The sequence below is a fragment of the Scyliorhinus canicula genome, chromosome 1 (genome assembly GCF_902713615.1).
Source record: "Scyliorhinus canicula chromosome 1, sScyCan1.1, whole genome shotgun sequence".
Classification (NCBI taxonomy): Eukaryota; Metazoa; Chordata; class Chondrichthyes; order Carcharhiniformes; family Scyliorhinidae; genus Scyliorhinus; species Scyliorhinus canicula.
Genome location: NC_052146.1, coordinates 239,954,275 through 239,969,174, shown reverse-complemented (window position 1 = coordinate 239,969,174; position 14,900 = coordinate 239,954,275). Strand labels below are relative to the sequence as shown.

General features: G+C 40.6%; 1 protein-coding gene across 1 annotated transcript in view; it reads left to right on the top strand.

Annotated features, from left to right (window-relative positions):
* Positions 1–14,900, top strand: part of erlec1 (endoplasmic reticulum lectin 1) — a 32,128-nt gene that overhangs the window by 14,712 nt on the left and 2,516 nt on the right. Inside the window, 9 exon segments of the mRNA XM_038810164.1 lie at positions 930–976; positions 4,294–4,479; positions 4,481–4,518; positions 4,687–4,825; positions 6,102–6,263; positions 8,684–8,691; positions 8,857–8,917; positions 11,604–11,728; positions 14,135–14,212. Coding sequence (XP_038666092.1) covers positions 930–976; positions 4,294–4,479; positions 4,481–4,518; positions 4,687–4,825; positions 6,102–6,263; positions 8,684–8,691; positions 8,857–8,917; positions 11,604–11,728; positions 14,135–14,212 — 844 coding nt within the window.

Sequence of the window (14,900 nt, the reverse complement as noted above, 5' to 3'; positions counted from 1 at the left end):
CCAAAAAGGGAAGGAACCTCATAGCTTAGGAGCTAGGTGGCTGAGGGCTCAGCCATCAATGCCCTGGTGCAGCGAGTGGGAGAATGTACAAGGCCATAGTTGGAGAACATGGAAATCATGAAGGGTTGAAGGCTTGGCAGAGGTTAGAGAGATGGGCAGACTGTAAACTAAGTTTGAATCTGATACTACATGTTCAGAATCATCAAGAAATGTGATTAATTTATGTCACTGGTTCCACAAGCTGAAACTTTGTTTTAACATTGTCCAACGGAAACATTTTTAATTCAATATATTTTTATATGAGCTTTCACTCATTGTCAGGTCACGACACATTCTCCCAATATGCTGAAGGAATATGAAAGGAATCACGTTATAGGTCATTATTCAGACAATGCCGGAAATAAAACAAATCCAAGCCCCTTTCCAGAACAGGATGGAAACTCTTATAGGGTTGAAAGATGTGATGCACTGCAGTAACATTCGTGCAGTTACACGTCACTCTGCACCAGTGTTGTCTTTCACTGAGACTAACTTGAACAGCAAAACAAATACCCATTTTCCCAGGCATTACGTCAACATGTCTAAACATCAACTCCAAGACTGAGGAAGGAATGACGTGGGAGTCTAAGAATTAGCATTGTGTTCCGATAGGAATAGTGACAATCTGGAAATTTTGGCCCATTAAAACGGACTTTTCTAAAGTTAAGTTTCTAATAGGATCAAAGCCCTGAGGAAGAGTTTGTCTCTGTAATTGAGTAATTTAAAAAAAAATTAATTCATGGGATGTGGGCATTGCTGGCTGTGCCAAAATTTACTGCCCATCCCTAATTGCCTTTTAGAGTGCTGGAACATTTCAGAGGGCAGTTGTATGAACAATTGATGAACATTCAGTTGTATTTCAAACAGTTAAGATTTCTCTTTTTGTCTAGATTCTGCGACAGAAAAGCCAGAAGAATCTGAAACGGAGAAATTGAAAGTAAGTAGAATGCAGCCTTATTGTAATTGCTTCCTGTTCATGCTTTTGCAGGATTATTCAGATCTGTTAGTAATGTTTTCAATTACAGTAAATCTCCACTTAAAGTTGACTCACTTAACATTTATTTCAATGTCGTTATTCGTATCAGTACACCCATTTAACATCACCAGTTTCACTTTAATGTCTTTTTGCTAGACTTCCTCTTTTGGGGATTTCTTGCTCATATTACCTTTCTCTCTTGATTAAAAAGTGGATCGGGTTACGGGGAGAAGGCAGGAGAACGAGGATGAAAAAAATATCAGCCATCATTGAATGGCGGAGCAGATTCGATGGGCCGATTGGCCTAATTCTGCTCCTATGTCTTATGGCCTCATGAATGCTTCCACTCCCACCCCACTCTTTCTCTCTCTCTTTCACCCACCCCCCCCAAAAGAAGAACTCTGGCTTTAACATTGATTCATTTGGGAACCTATAATTCACTTAAAGTCATGAATGTTAGGAACGCAATGACAAATTTAAGTCCATCGATGTGCAGATTAGGTGGATTGGCCATGCTAAATTGCCCCATAGTGTCCAAGGATGTGTAGGTTAGGTGGAGTTAGGCGGTTATGGGGATAGGGCGGGGGGTGGGCTCAGGTGAGGTGCTCTTTCGGACAGTTGGTGCAGACTCGATGGGTCGAATGGCCTCCTGCATTGTAGTAATTCCATGGTTCACCCTGTATAAAATTCATAGTATCATAGAATCCCTACAGTGCAAAAGGAGGCCATTTGGCCCATTGAGTCTGCACCAATCCTCCGAAAGGCCACCTTCCCCAGACTCACTCCCCGCCCTATCCCCGTAACCCACCTAACCTTTGAACACTGGGGGACAAGTTAGCATGGGCAATCCACCTAACCTTCACACTCTTTATGACTGTGGGAGGAAGCCAAGTCAACACGGGTCGTGCAAACTCCACAGTCACTCGAGGTCAAAATTGAACGAGACCATGGCATGGTGAGGCAGCAGTGCTAGCTACTGTGGCACTGACAGGTTGAACAAAACACTTGCATTTACGTAGCACCTCCTTGTTTTCGGGTGCCCCTCAAGCACTTCCTGGCCAAATTGTAATTTTTAATAAGTGTAGCTGGTTGCTATTTGACAACAGCCTGTTTTGTCATCCAGAAATTAAGTAATGGAAATCATTTCTAACATTATAGGATTTAAATCTTTGGGTATTATGAACAATTTGAACAAATTACATTCTAAATGCCATTTTATTGGCCACTGTACACTCCATTGATAGTTATTCATACGAGCTCTGCCCAAAGCAGGCCCTTGCAGTTGTGACAGTGGTGGGACTATAGTTTTGAATTAGCTGAAATCCTACCACCAGGTGGCACTATTAATAAGGATTTGGAAAGTGAAGCAATGCTGCAGCACTGAATCATTGGCCTAGATTTTGTGGTCAGCAATGATGCACACTTTTTTTTTAAAAACTGCCCACAAAGATCTAAGCCCTGGCATGAAGTTTACTGCTCCAAAGTTAATTTGATGCTGGCACTAATGTCACGGATATCTGGCATCCAGCAACAATGATGTCATGAAGCAGACTATGCAGCCTGTCACATGAAGAATTCTCCACAGCAAACCAGGAAAAAATACACTGATTATCCTTTGCATTTCAATCCAATTTGATTGACAGCGGGTGATTGTCAATCTTCCATCTGCGAGAGATGATGGGAATGCAGCCTCCAAGTTTTGGTGGAGAGCAGATGAGATCATCTGCACTTTGTTGATGGTCACAAGAAACATTAAGTGTGTTCTTGCCAGGGATGCAGAATGATCTCTGCTGGTGCCTTGCTCTGCTTAGAGTTTCAGATAACCACACCGCCGTGATGATGAACTCCTGCCCAACAACTGGTGTCGCTATTCACATGATTGTCAGCTAGAAGTTTCTCACTTGTTGTAGTTGCTTCTGCGTCTTCATGTCTCTTCTGATATCCTTGAATCAGAGCCTTTGACTGCTCTGCTGGTCTCTTGGTATAAGCTACAACCTCCCTTTGGGGGATGCAGCCATCTGCATGCCTGTGCATAAGTCCAGGCCAGCGAAGCTTTCTTTGTGGTGATTAGCACTTGCATGCTTTCCCTAGAAAGGATTGTTTCCTTGATGTCTCCATTTGTCTTTCCATGTAATGCCCAGGATGCACCGCAGACACTGGAGGTGTGAAAGTTATTGAGGCTTATTTTCTGGCCAATTTTAGCTTGTCCAGGTTTCACTGCCTTACAGCAATGTGCTGAGGATACAGCCTCATGGATGAGCATCTTGTCCTCCAAGTCAGTTTATTGCTTTTCTGTGCCGTTTTTTAGTCAGTCAAAGTTGATGGCTACCTTTCCAATGCATGTCATTGAGTCATACAGTACAGAAGAGTCCATCGAGTCTGCACTGACAAAACAACATTTTACAAAGAAGAAATTGATTGAGGAAGAATTTGAAAAGCCTCATTTGTTTCTTGAGTAGCAATTGAATGATCAAGATTACATATCTTGACTGTCCTTAAAACAAACCTGTTTAATTAGCAATGTTGAGTAAGTTATCATTATTAACAAGATGGGATACAACCAAATCACTCGTAAACCTCCACTCACTAGTCTGGAACCCTTAAAATAGGAGTTTGGTTAAATCTTCAGCCTGGTTTTGCATACCTTTTGCTGTCATAAACAATGGGCATTACGTGACCACCATTGTATGCTGCAGGCGCTCTTCTGGATAGTTGCTCCTTTTAAATTGATGCAATTGCATCAGTTAGTTAGGTTTTTGTATTATAATTTTCCTTTTTAAATTCATCTAAATTCCACCTTGTGTTTGTTTCATTCAAATTACTGGCTAATTCAGTCGTGCAGTAAAGAAAAGAGTGATATAAACGTGCAAAGTGAAAAGTAATTTAAATTACATGACTGAATCAAGTGGAATAGAATATAATATTAATAAAACCTTGTGCTTTCTCTTTTAATTGTAGATGTTTAATTTCTGATATTGTCCTTTATGGACTGTAATGTTTTTCTGAATTTGAAATTGGGTGAGATTTTATACAAGGGGCTATTGCCTTTTGTTTTAAATCCTGATTTTCTTTTACATTTCGCAAAAGTACTGTGTGAAGGATGAAAACTGGCTATCCTCTTCATCAAGAAGCCAAGCCTTTGCCATTTTTGTCACCAGGATATAAGCTGCTATATTCTGTGTTGTGAATGCTTCCTCTTATCATTAATGACCACAGATCAATCTTGTCTAGAGTTGTTGAAAGGTAAATGTGCTAAAGGGGTAATTATTTTTTTTAAGGTTCACACCAAAAACATAGAAGGACAGATCACTCCTTATTACCCAATGATAATGGGAAATGGCACACCTTGCAGCCTAAAACAGAACAAACCACGAGTTACCACTGTAATGTATGTCTGCCACCCTGAAGCCAAACACGAGATTCTCTCTGTTGCTGAAGTCACCACCTGTGAATATGAACTAGTATATCTTGAACGCCACTATGTGCAGCCACCCTAAATACAGGTAAAGTAGCCAACTGTACTGCGTAATCTTCTTAAAATAGATATACAAACATTGCATGACTTAGAACCTTAATAGTTTAAAGGTAATCTGTTCTAACCACATTATTGTAGTGTCTCTTAATAATTTGATGCTATTTGTGCATGTTAACCTTGTTTTTATCTTGCATAGATTTAAATCCTCCCCAGTTAATGACATATTTTGCCAATCAGTACACGGCTCGCCATTAAGGCCTCAAAGTCTTGAACAGTTAGAAAAACAGCAAGAAGATATGATGAAACCACCTTTCGCTACTCAAAGAGCTCAAGAGGTAACTGTTACGCCGACAGAATTATTAAATTTTGCAACGAGCTCAGGAAACCTGTCCCTGGCTATTTTGTTTGGGAAATATAAACTTTGTCATTTAAACAAGTTAATAAAATTTGGAGAAATTTATTTTGGCCATTTACCTTTAACTGTCCAGCGCACATTTATTTTAAATGAGCTGATAGCTGAAGTTTTTTTATTAAAACTGATATCTGTTGGATAAAATCAGCTGTAAATACCAAATGCAGCTGCTGATGTAACTGCAGCTTCAATTACATGTTGCTAGATATTGGTTTAAGCATTAACAATTTTTATTGGGCCAGGACAGTTGAGTTGTAGCAATGGCATCCTATTTTGAAAATCAATTTCATGTTATTAAAGTAATGATTAAAATATTATGTCAGTGGACTCTGTCCAGCTGCGCACATGGTCCTTCCTCCAATGACTTTGATTTGTTGTTTTTCTTCCTCCATTTTTGAAAAAGTAGCTCTGGCTTAGTGACTCTCCGATACTCCTTAACTATATGAGGGGTTTTAGAATGAACCCATTTCATAGTTTTGGCTTGGCATATTGTCCAAGCATCACGCTGCTGATGCTATGGCTTTATTTGCTGTATCTTATTTGGATATTGTTATTGATGACATACAACATTGATATATCGCAGTGTGATTTGAGTGCTTTGCAAAATGATGTCAACTGATATTAAAAGTTGGCAGCACATTATAATCTTTGTTAGTGTCACATGTGGGCTTACATTAACACTGCAATAAAGTTACTGTGAAAATCCCTTAGTAGCCACACTCCGGCGCCTGTTCAGGTACACAGAGGGAGAATTCAGAATGTCCAATTCACCCAGCATGCACGTCTTTCGGGACATGTGGGAGGAAACTGGAGCACCCGGAGGAAACCCACACAGACACGGGCAAAACGTGCAGACTCCGCACAGACAGCGATTCAAGCCAGGAATCGAACCTGGGTCCATCGCGCTGTGAAGCCACAATGCTAACCACTGTGCTACCGTTCTCCCCATTTGAAAATGTATGGTACGGACACATTACTCCTGCTATGTTAGTCAGGTGGGACATCTGGAAACATGTTCTACTTGGAATTTTTGATTCAGAAGTAATTTACAGATGAGTCTGTTCTGTGTAACTTCCAAATAACCAGCAGGTGTTCTATAATTTCCATACTGGACTTGAGAGCTAAGCAACTATTTTGATAGTTCTCATGCATTTGAATTAATGACATTTGAAAATGGGTTTCATTTTGGATTATATTAGGAACTGGACACAAAATCTACACAAGATGAACAGTTTGTATCTCACAAGTCTGTCAGTGTTGGAGGACAACAACCAATCGCTGTAGGAACTACTCACATCTCCAAACTGACTGATGAACAGCTCATTCAGGAATTTCTAAGTGGCTCTTATTGTTTCCATGGGGTAAGAGTCCAACCCTTCCTTGATATTTTTGAAAGATAATCATAAAAATGCTGATTATATTAACCAAGGTATAGAGTTTAAGAGCCAAGAGGTTAGCTGGAACTGTATAAAACGTTGCTTCTGCCACAGCTAGAGTATGGTATGTAGTTCTGGAATCTACATTATAGGAGAGATGCGATAGCACTGGAAATGGTGCAGAGGAGATTTACCAGGATGTTTCCTGGAGAGTCTTGGATATGAAGAGAGATTGGATAGACTGGAGTTGTTTTCCTTGGAGCAGAGGCGATTTGAGGACGGACACGATTGAGATGTATGAAATTATGAAGGACATAGATAAGAGTAGACCGGAAGAAACCTTTTCTCTTGGTGGAGCGATCAATGGCCATGGAGGATAGATTAAAGGGAAGGGTAGGAGGTTTAGAGGGGATGTGAGGAAAATCTTTTTCACCCAGAGGGTGGTGTGAGTCTGGAACTTGCTACTTGAAAGGGTGGTGGAGGCAGAGACCTTCCTAATATATTTAGATGTGCACTTGTGATGCCAAGGCATACAAGGCTATGGGCCAAATGTTGGAAAATGGATTAGAATAATTAGGTGGTTGGTTTTGACCGGTGTAGGCGCAATGGACCCAAGGGCCTTTTCTGTGCTGTATGACTCAGATCACAGTATTAAATATAAAATTGTCATTTGGATGAAAATTTATACCTTTTGAGAAATAAAGCTGAAAGTTGATATCAGTTTTAATAACAGGTGAAAGAGTAAAATTATAAAAGGATAACAAAGAGTTAAAGGTAATAACACTGGAATGGAAAAAGCCAGTGTTCCATGAGATAGGCAGGAATCGACTCAAATTAATCAGGAAATAAAGTTGGCAGTTGGGATAACCGATAAGCACTGGGAATTGTTCAAATATGGCCTGGATAAATGGCCAAATAAATACACTCCTTTAAGGTAAAAGGCTCGCTCTTGTGAAAAGTAAAGAAACTTAACTGTGATTTTATCCTTTGCCTCCTTTCTAACATTACTGAATCATGAATATAGAAAGGGTTGTGGAGGATGAAAAGGGAGATCGAAGAAGGATAAGAAAAAAGTTGAGTCAGTAGATAAGACTCCACAATTTTGAATTATCGCAGTGACAATGGATAGAGTGGTTGGGAAAAAGCATGCAAAGAATTGTTGGGAATATGGAATATTTGAGCAAATACCATTGCATCTTTTTGAAGATAAAGGCGATGCAGAGCTATGGAATCAGTATCAGTTGTCAAAGGCATGAGATACATTGCTTTCTGTACTGTGAGCTGGTAATCAAAATATGTGGGCAGTTTTAATTTGTATGCTAGCACTGGTTACAGTTTGCGATCAAACCACTTCAATGTATTTTGTGTTCTGTGTTGGGAGAACAACTGTGCTGAGAGGAAAAGCAAAATGCACGTCAGACACCGCCTTGGTGCAGAATTGTCTCGAGGACCCCCCCCCCCCCGGAGTTCTTTCACCTGGCCTAGGTGCCTTCTCATTTACAAATGTGGTACCAGACCTAGGGATTACAGCTACTGGAGGAGTATAAACAGATTGGGCCTTTTTTCTTTAAACAGAGGAGACGTACAGGCGACCTGGCAGAGATCTTTAGAATTATGAATGGGCGGGACAACAGAGATGTGGAGGATCCTCCATTTGTGGGAGGATCCAAAACATTGGAGCCATAAATACAAGATAGTTACCAGGGGAATGAGAAATTTACCCTGCAGCTAGAATATGGAACTTGCTACTGCAAGAGATGCCGAAGACATGGAGCTTGGATGTTTCAAAAGGAAACCGTAAAACTGTGGAAGGAAAAGGAATAGAAAGATAACTAAAAAGCTGTGATGGTGAGGAAGCTGGAATGGGAGGTGGGGGGGGGGGGGGGGGGTGGGGGGCTCATGTGGAGTATAAGCACTAGCACAGACTAGTTTAGACCAATGTGTCTTGATCGTCAGGCATACAGGCGAGTCTGTTCTTGTTGTCTGTGGAGACCTTGATCTTTGTGTTAACGTAATGCCACCTTTATGTCTATGATGTCTTGCTACTTTTTTGCACGGGAGTCTTTGAATCTATTGTGCATCAGGCTTTGATTCTGCAAAACCATGCCACAGGTTTAGACAGAAGTTCCAGATCCCTTGCTCTAAAAGTGAACACTCCTGAGCCAGCAAATCAAATAGAGAATCTGAAATAGAATTGTATCCATGATTGGCAAACTGATTTTTAAAAAAATGATCTAATAGCCAGGCAAAAAGGTTTGGGATAGTTTCCTACTCAAACTTTTCCATCCCCCCAAGTTTGTTGTATGCATCTTCCGCCAGGTAGTTTCATGGCAGCTGCAGTGTGGGCTGTGTAGATGAATGCTCACTGTGGATAGTTAATAGGAAATATAAAACGCATCCTAAAGGGAGTTAAGTCCTCAAAGACAAATAACTGCAACTGAAATGCTTTAAAATTACTTTGTTCAATTGCCAGAAGTTGTTGATGTGTACTATTTCTCTAGTTTAGCTGTACATTGTTGAAATGTGTATTTTTGTTGCATTATTTCTGTTTCAAGGTATTTCAACTTTGTATTAACAGGGCGTGGGGATGGTGGAAGTACGAATTCTGCTATGGTAAGCATGTGCAGCAGTATCATGAGGTATGTGTTTTGGATAATGTATTATTTCACTTTCAATAAAAATGTATTTTTAAAATGTATTAAAACCTTAAAAAAGAGTTTTAGTTTGGGTTTTGAAATTACATCTGACAAGAATTTTGAAGCTAAAATTAAAGTTAATAGCCAGCATTCCATGTACCTATACAAAAGCAAAAATACTGCAGATACTGGAGACCTGAAATAAAAACAAAAGAATCCTGGAAATATCTTGTTTCGGAGCATCTGTAGAGCAAAACAAGAGATAACATTTCAGGTTGCGATGACCTTTCATCAGAACTGATGAAACTTGAACTCTACTTCTGTCCACAGATGCTATTTGACTTGCTGAGTATTTCCAGCATTTTTGTTTATGTCTGAGGATTATATCGCCTATTTGTCAGTAACTGCATTGCCTCTCGTTTCAAATTTACAGTCATTTATATTGGAGGAAATTTATTTGCTGATTACGTACGTAGAGCCATATGATTAATCCAATCACACGAGACCTGCCTAATAAATGGAAGTTATTTGACATGACACTGCATTTTAGTAAAATGTTGGTGTGTGAATTTGTGTCCACGTGATTCAATAGTATCAGCATATCTCTATGGAGAACATGTTGTAGCCCCAAAGAGCGTCTTAACTTCAGATGCTTTCAGAATAAGAAACGTAAACTAAGCTGTTCTAATTTTTTTCCTGTAGCGGCCAAAACGATATTTTTACCGTCAATTCTGCCAACTTGTCTTGTCAATCTCTTACCAAGCCAATGAAAAATAGCTGGGCCAACCAGGGACCTTACTAGAAATTTGGATGTAGCCAAAACATACTAGAAGCTTTCAACACCCTTTCCAGAGGTACCATTGGAGCACTAGATGGACCTTCCATCTCTTTCCCAAGTATCTGCCAGAGTTTTCATTGCACACAACTCTATGCAAGACACAGAATCATAGAAATTGTAGCACCATAGGAAGCAACTTAACTCATCACCGATGTCAGCGCTAGCTCTTCATTTACAACGGTTTACTCTCGGATACTTTAGGATATGAAAGTATCTCCCAGCCCACTAATCTGCTGTGCCCGTGCTCATTATGTGAATTTTAATCACCAACTCCACTTCAAATGCTGGGGCTGGAACTGAAACTAACAGTCTCCATATCCAAGCAATCCCAGGAGAGATTGCTATAGGATCCAAAATCTATATTCCCCGTAATGTTCAACAGCCATGGGTAATCAAGGTTCTCCTTTTATTTTCCTGTTGTCATTATTGATCATTATAATATAATAGTACACTTCAGTGAAATCTGATAACCTGTTACAGGTGACCTTTTAAAAGATAAAGATGATTTAGTGCTCCACATGGGTTTGCAAACATTCTGCTATTATGGGGGCACAGGCAGTTCATGGTGTTCCTTAACTGAAGGACACTGGATGAAGCAAATGAGCATTAATATAAATAAGTATAAACGTAAACTATGTAAACATTTCAACTATTTCATGTGTGCGCGTAAAGAATATCATAAAATTAGAATTGGGGAAATCAGGTAACTCAGTAAATTTAAACTTTGTCCCTGCTGTATTCTTTTGATTTTCCAAGCTGTGCCTCGGGGGAATGGCATACTCAAACTAAGGGTTGCAGTTTCCACATTTTTTCCCATGGTTAAGAATGAACATCTGAACCAAACACAACAGGAAGATAGCAAGATCAGTCTCTGTTGAGTTAACTGATCTCAGCCCAGGTGATCCTAGGGTTTTTGTATTGGTGATGGGAGAAAGGAAGGAGATTTGGAGGATAAATCACCCAGAGTTCTTGCCCCTGATCTCGATTCAGTGCACCCTCCTGGAAATATTCATATGTGATCATTGGTCAAGAACATGATCAGGCTCACTTCAGATGCTCAACAAAGGAATCCAGGTCTTTGAAGGAAGAGGAGAATATTGGCAAAGAAACAATGCATTTGCTTATTCATTCACTCACATTTGTGTACATACGGTTCTTAATAGGCACAGATCACAACCTAATATTAACAGTAATTTGTTGCAAGCTGTTTTAACAGTTTAAGTAAGGACGAGAGTAATGATTGGTGGCGGCGTCAAGCATTGATGCTAGTTTGAAATTGTGTTGATTGGACATTATTAGAGGATGACAAACAATCTTTACCATGCATATAACACACGCTGACAACCGGGAAGTGCCAAATGCTGAATCTGAGTACCAGAAAAAAAGTTTTTTTTTGCAATAATTGGGGTGTAAATTGAATATTTATTATTTCAGGCACCTAGTACTATTGTCAAGAATTCCCAGTTCAGTAAAGTGTTATGTACAGACTAAAACTCTCTTTACTCTTCTCCATCATTATACCTTTGACTCGAAGTTTGTTCCTGCTGTATTCTTTCGATTTTCCAAGCTATGTCTTGGGGAAATTGCTATTTACTGCCAAATTAGGAGATGTTGCGGGGAGTGGATTAAGGACATATTTGCCGAGGGGTCTTACAACTAGATGACACTGGATTCGAATCCAGGACCAAAGTTAAACGGTTAGAGCCTTCCCCAGCCTGCCAGTTTTTCCCAGAAAATAGCTTTCTAATAATGGTTGTCTCCATCCTGATGCACACTTTATCTCTTTTTTTTTAAACTGTGACAATAAGAATGTCACAAAATAAGTCTGGTACTTTCTGTATTGTCTTGAAGGATAAAGGAGCTGGGAAAAGCATCATAGTGGTTGGCACCTGGAATAAAGAAGAGCACATCATGTGGGCTGCAAAAAGTTCAGCAAGGGCTTACCAATGGAGAGAAGATGGAGTGCAGAAAGTGAGGTAAATTTGTAATTGCAAGACAGAACGCACAGGATGGCATCAGCTGGAACATGGGCAATTTTGGGTATCACTGTTGCCTTTATTTACCTACATTGAATATACAGTCAATATGGTTGCCCTTCTTTCTTTGGATATCAATATTATATTGCTATAAGTCGCCAGCTATCAAATGATACCACCGCAAAGTTCAACCGGATATCGATCAAAGAGCCAAACACCAGTTAGTTAGTTCAAGATCAATGGTACTTTATTTATACACACAATTAATCATGCAACATAGACACTACTAGTTAAACTACACCTATCAACTGTGACAACCTGTACTTAACTTCAGGCACCCGGCTTAGGTCAGAGGATCAGTGGCCTTTGTACGGATCTGGCTCTATTGGGTCTGTAGAAGTAACTGCTGCTCAGCTGGGCTCATCCGCCTGGTAGTGGACGTTGAACTTGAACTTGCTTCTGGTGGTGCTGCAATTGGAAGTAGGTGTTGACGGAGCGCCAGTCCCAAAAGAAGCCGAACATATGGTGGTCTCTCTCTTTATCCTTGAGGGATTTCGCGCTCTTTTGGGTGGTCCTTCAGTTTGGACCCCACTAATTGGGTCATTCTTGATCACTGTATTCGATTTGAACCAATAAAGGGGTGGGTGCCTTGATGGCTGGGCGTGTCCCAAGCGGTCATTGACAGTGTTGTTTACGCTTCCCGAGTACAGGGACTGGTGCTGAAATGCCTGGGATTGTATCGGTTGCTCAAGTATCAGTGCTTTGTCTGACGAGATGGGCCATCAAAATGCTAATCGGTTGGGGGTTTCGATACCGTCTGGAATCTTCACTCACAAATATACATTCAGGCTCTGAGCCTGCCTGAATCTTGCATTGGCCATTTTTCCTGTTATGCTCTGTGGCCGTCCATGTTCCTTATTGTAAGTGGCCATCCCAGATGGCTACACCACACTTCAGGAGAAAATATGTGAAAGCTTAGAAAAAGCTGAGAGTCTGTGACAGATATCTGAAACATCAGTTCATGGTTCATGTTGATATTTTATAGGTAATGCTTAGTGCTGGGCTTTAGAGAGTGCCAGAATATCTAAAAGGTTACAAATGTTGTAATACAGTGAAATAGAAGAAATTGAACCATAAGACAGCAGTTGGCTTACTTAACTGGATAATTTGTAAAGCAGGGATAATTGGCTTGGAGGTCCATTTGAGGATAGACCACAGCAGTCTACATGGCCGTGGAGCTGAAGATTCCCTGTTTTCATCTATCAGTGCATTTGCTGGGAGAAGGGGCTAATTTCAGTTTGAACCTCTTGTGGTATACAGCTTTCAGAAAAGTCCTGGGAGCATTTAGGCCTCAAGAAAGTCCTGAGGAGCTAAGAAGGTGGCAGAAGATTGCTGGTTTCACACTGGAGATGTTTGGGCTCAGAAAACCCCTGGGAGCCATTTATAGCTTGGTACAACCAGGAGACTGGAATTCGGAAAGGTTTAGGGCTGGTCTCTGCTTAGTGAAGCCAGAAGTCTGCAAAACAGCTGGAATTGTCAATAATTAGAGGTCAGAATGAATCCCGTGGAACACACACTCAGAAGAGATTGAGCCATTGGGAGAGAGCAGTTGTCGTGCCCAAGTCGGAACGACCTTCGAGGGAATTCCGAGGCTAGATCTTCCAAAGTCAGAAGTTGAAATCTCTGGTGAGAACAGAGTTTTACTGACATTATGTGACTCAAAGTCACTGATGTATGGGTGAATTGCTGAGGAATCTGTGGGATCTATCTTAGTCATATCCACCATTTGATATGCAGTTTGGATTTTCAACCACAGTTTGCCTATGACTATGTACCTCCTGTTAATCCTATATGTTGAGTATGCTCTAGATATTATAAATTGTTTTACTTTTCTGACTTTGTAAAGTGAAGTTATTTTGGTTTTTTAAACCGTGGAATTTTGTGGCTTTATTCTCCAAGTAGGTAACTGGGATTCCAAACGTCATCAAAAATGTTACTGGTCCCTAACCGAACGGTCTTGCCAGGATGTTTTCAGAAATGAAATACTTCAGTTGTGAGGAGAGGTTGAGCAAGTTAAGATTGTTCTCCTTGGAGCAAAGAGGGCTGAGACCTAATAGAGGTTTTGCAGATCATTTTCAATAATTTTTCTCTACCTACTCTATTATTCCCGGCCCTGGGTTACTGTCCGTGTGGAGTTTGCCCATTCTCCCCGTGTCTGCGCGGGTTTCACCCCCACAACCCAAAGATGTGCTGGTTAGGTGGATTGGCCTTGCTAAATTGCCCCTTAATTGGAAAAAAATAATTGCTTATTCTAAATTTATAATTTTTTAAAAAAGGAAAATAATATTTGCTGAGACTTAATGTTGTAAATTCTCTTCTAATCGCAGTTAATTTCATTTTTTTCAGAGTTGTTTCTCATTTTTATGGAAATGGTGATCTTTGTGATTTGACTGGAAAACCACGACAAGTAGTGGTAAAATTGAAGTAAGTTTAGTCTCTGTTGCTGCCACACTACAGACCTGCCTTTCTCCAGATTGATACACTATTAGTTTATAATTCTCGTTCTTGTTTTTTTCATCCCTTAATGGCTTTACTCCTTCCTATCTCTAAATTCCTCCAGCCCCTGAACCATCAGGGATATTTGCATTATTCTAATTCCAACGTTTTAAGCGTCCCAATTTTAGTTATCCGCTATCAGTGACCATACTTTTAGTTACCTGGCCTCTAAACTCTTGCTTCCATAAATCTCTCTACCTTCCTACCTGTTTCCTCCCTTAAGACACACCGTAAAACTTGCTTGACCACGCTTCGCCATTTGTCCTAATATCTCCTTGTGTAGCTTTCTGTTCCTGTGAAACATTTTGTGTTGTATTATTACATAAACGTGCTGAACAATTACAAGTTGTTATGCACAGCAGGTTTGATTTTCTGACCCGAGTTCAAACTTGTGGGGCGGAATTCTCCGCTCCCGGGAAAAATCGGGAGGGCCGTCGTGAACTCGGCCGAGTTTCACAACGGCCTCGGAGGCCGTTCCTCGCCCCCTATTCTCCCCTCCCAGCAGGGCTAGGAGTGACGCGATGGCGGCGCCTATGTGACGTCAGCCAAGCATGCGCAGGTTGGCCGACTCCAATCTGTGCATGCGCGGCTGACGTCACGACGGCTGACCCCTCAA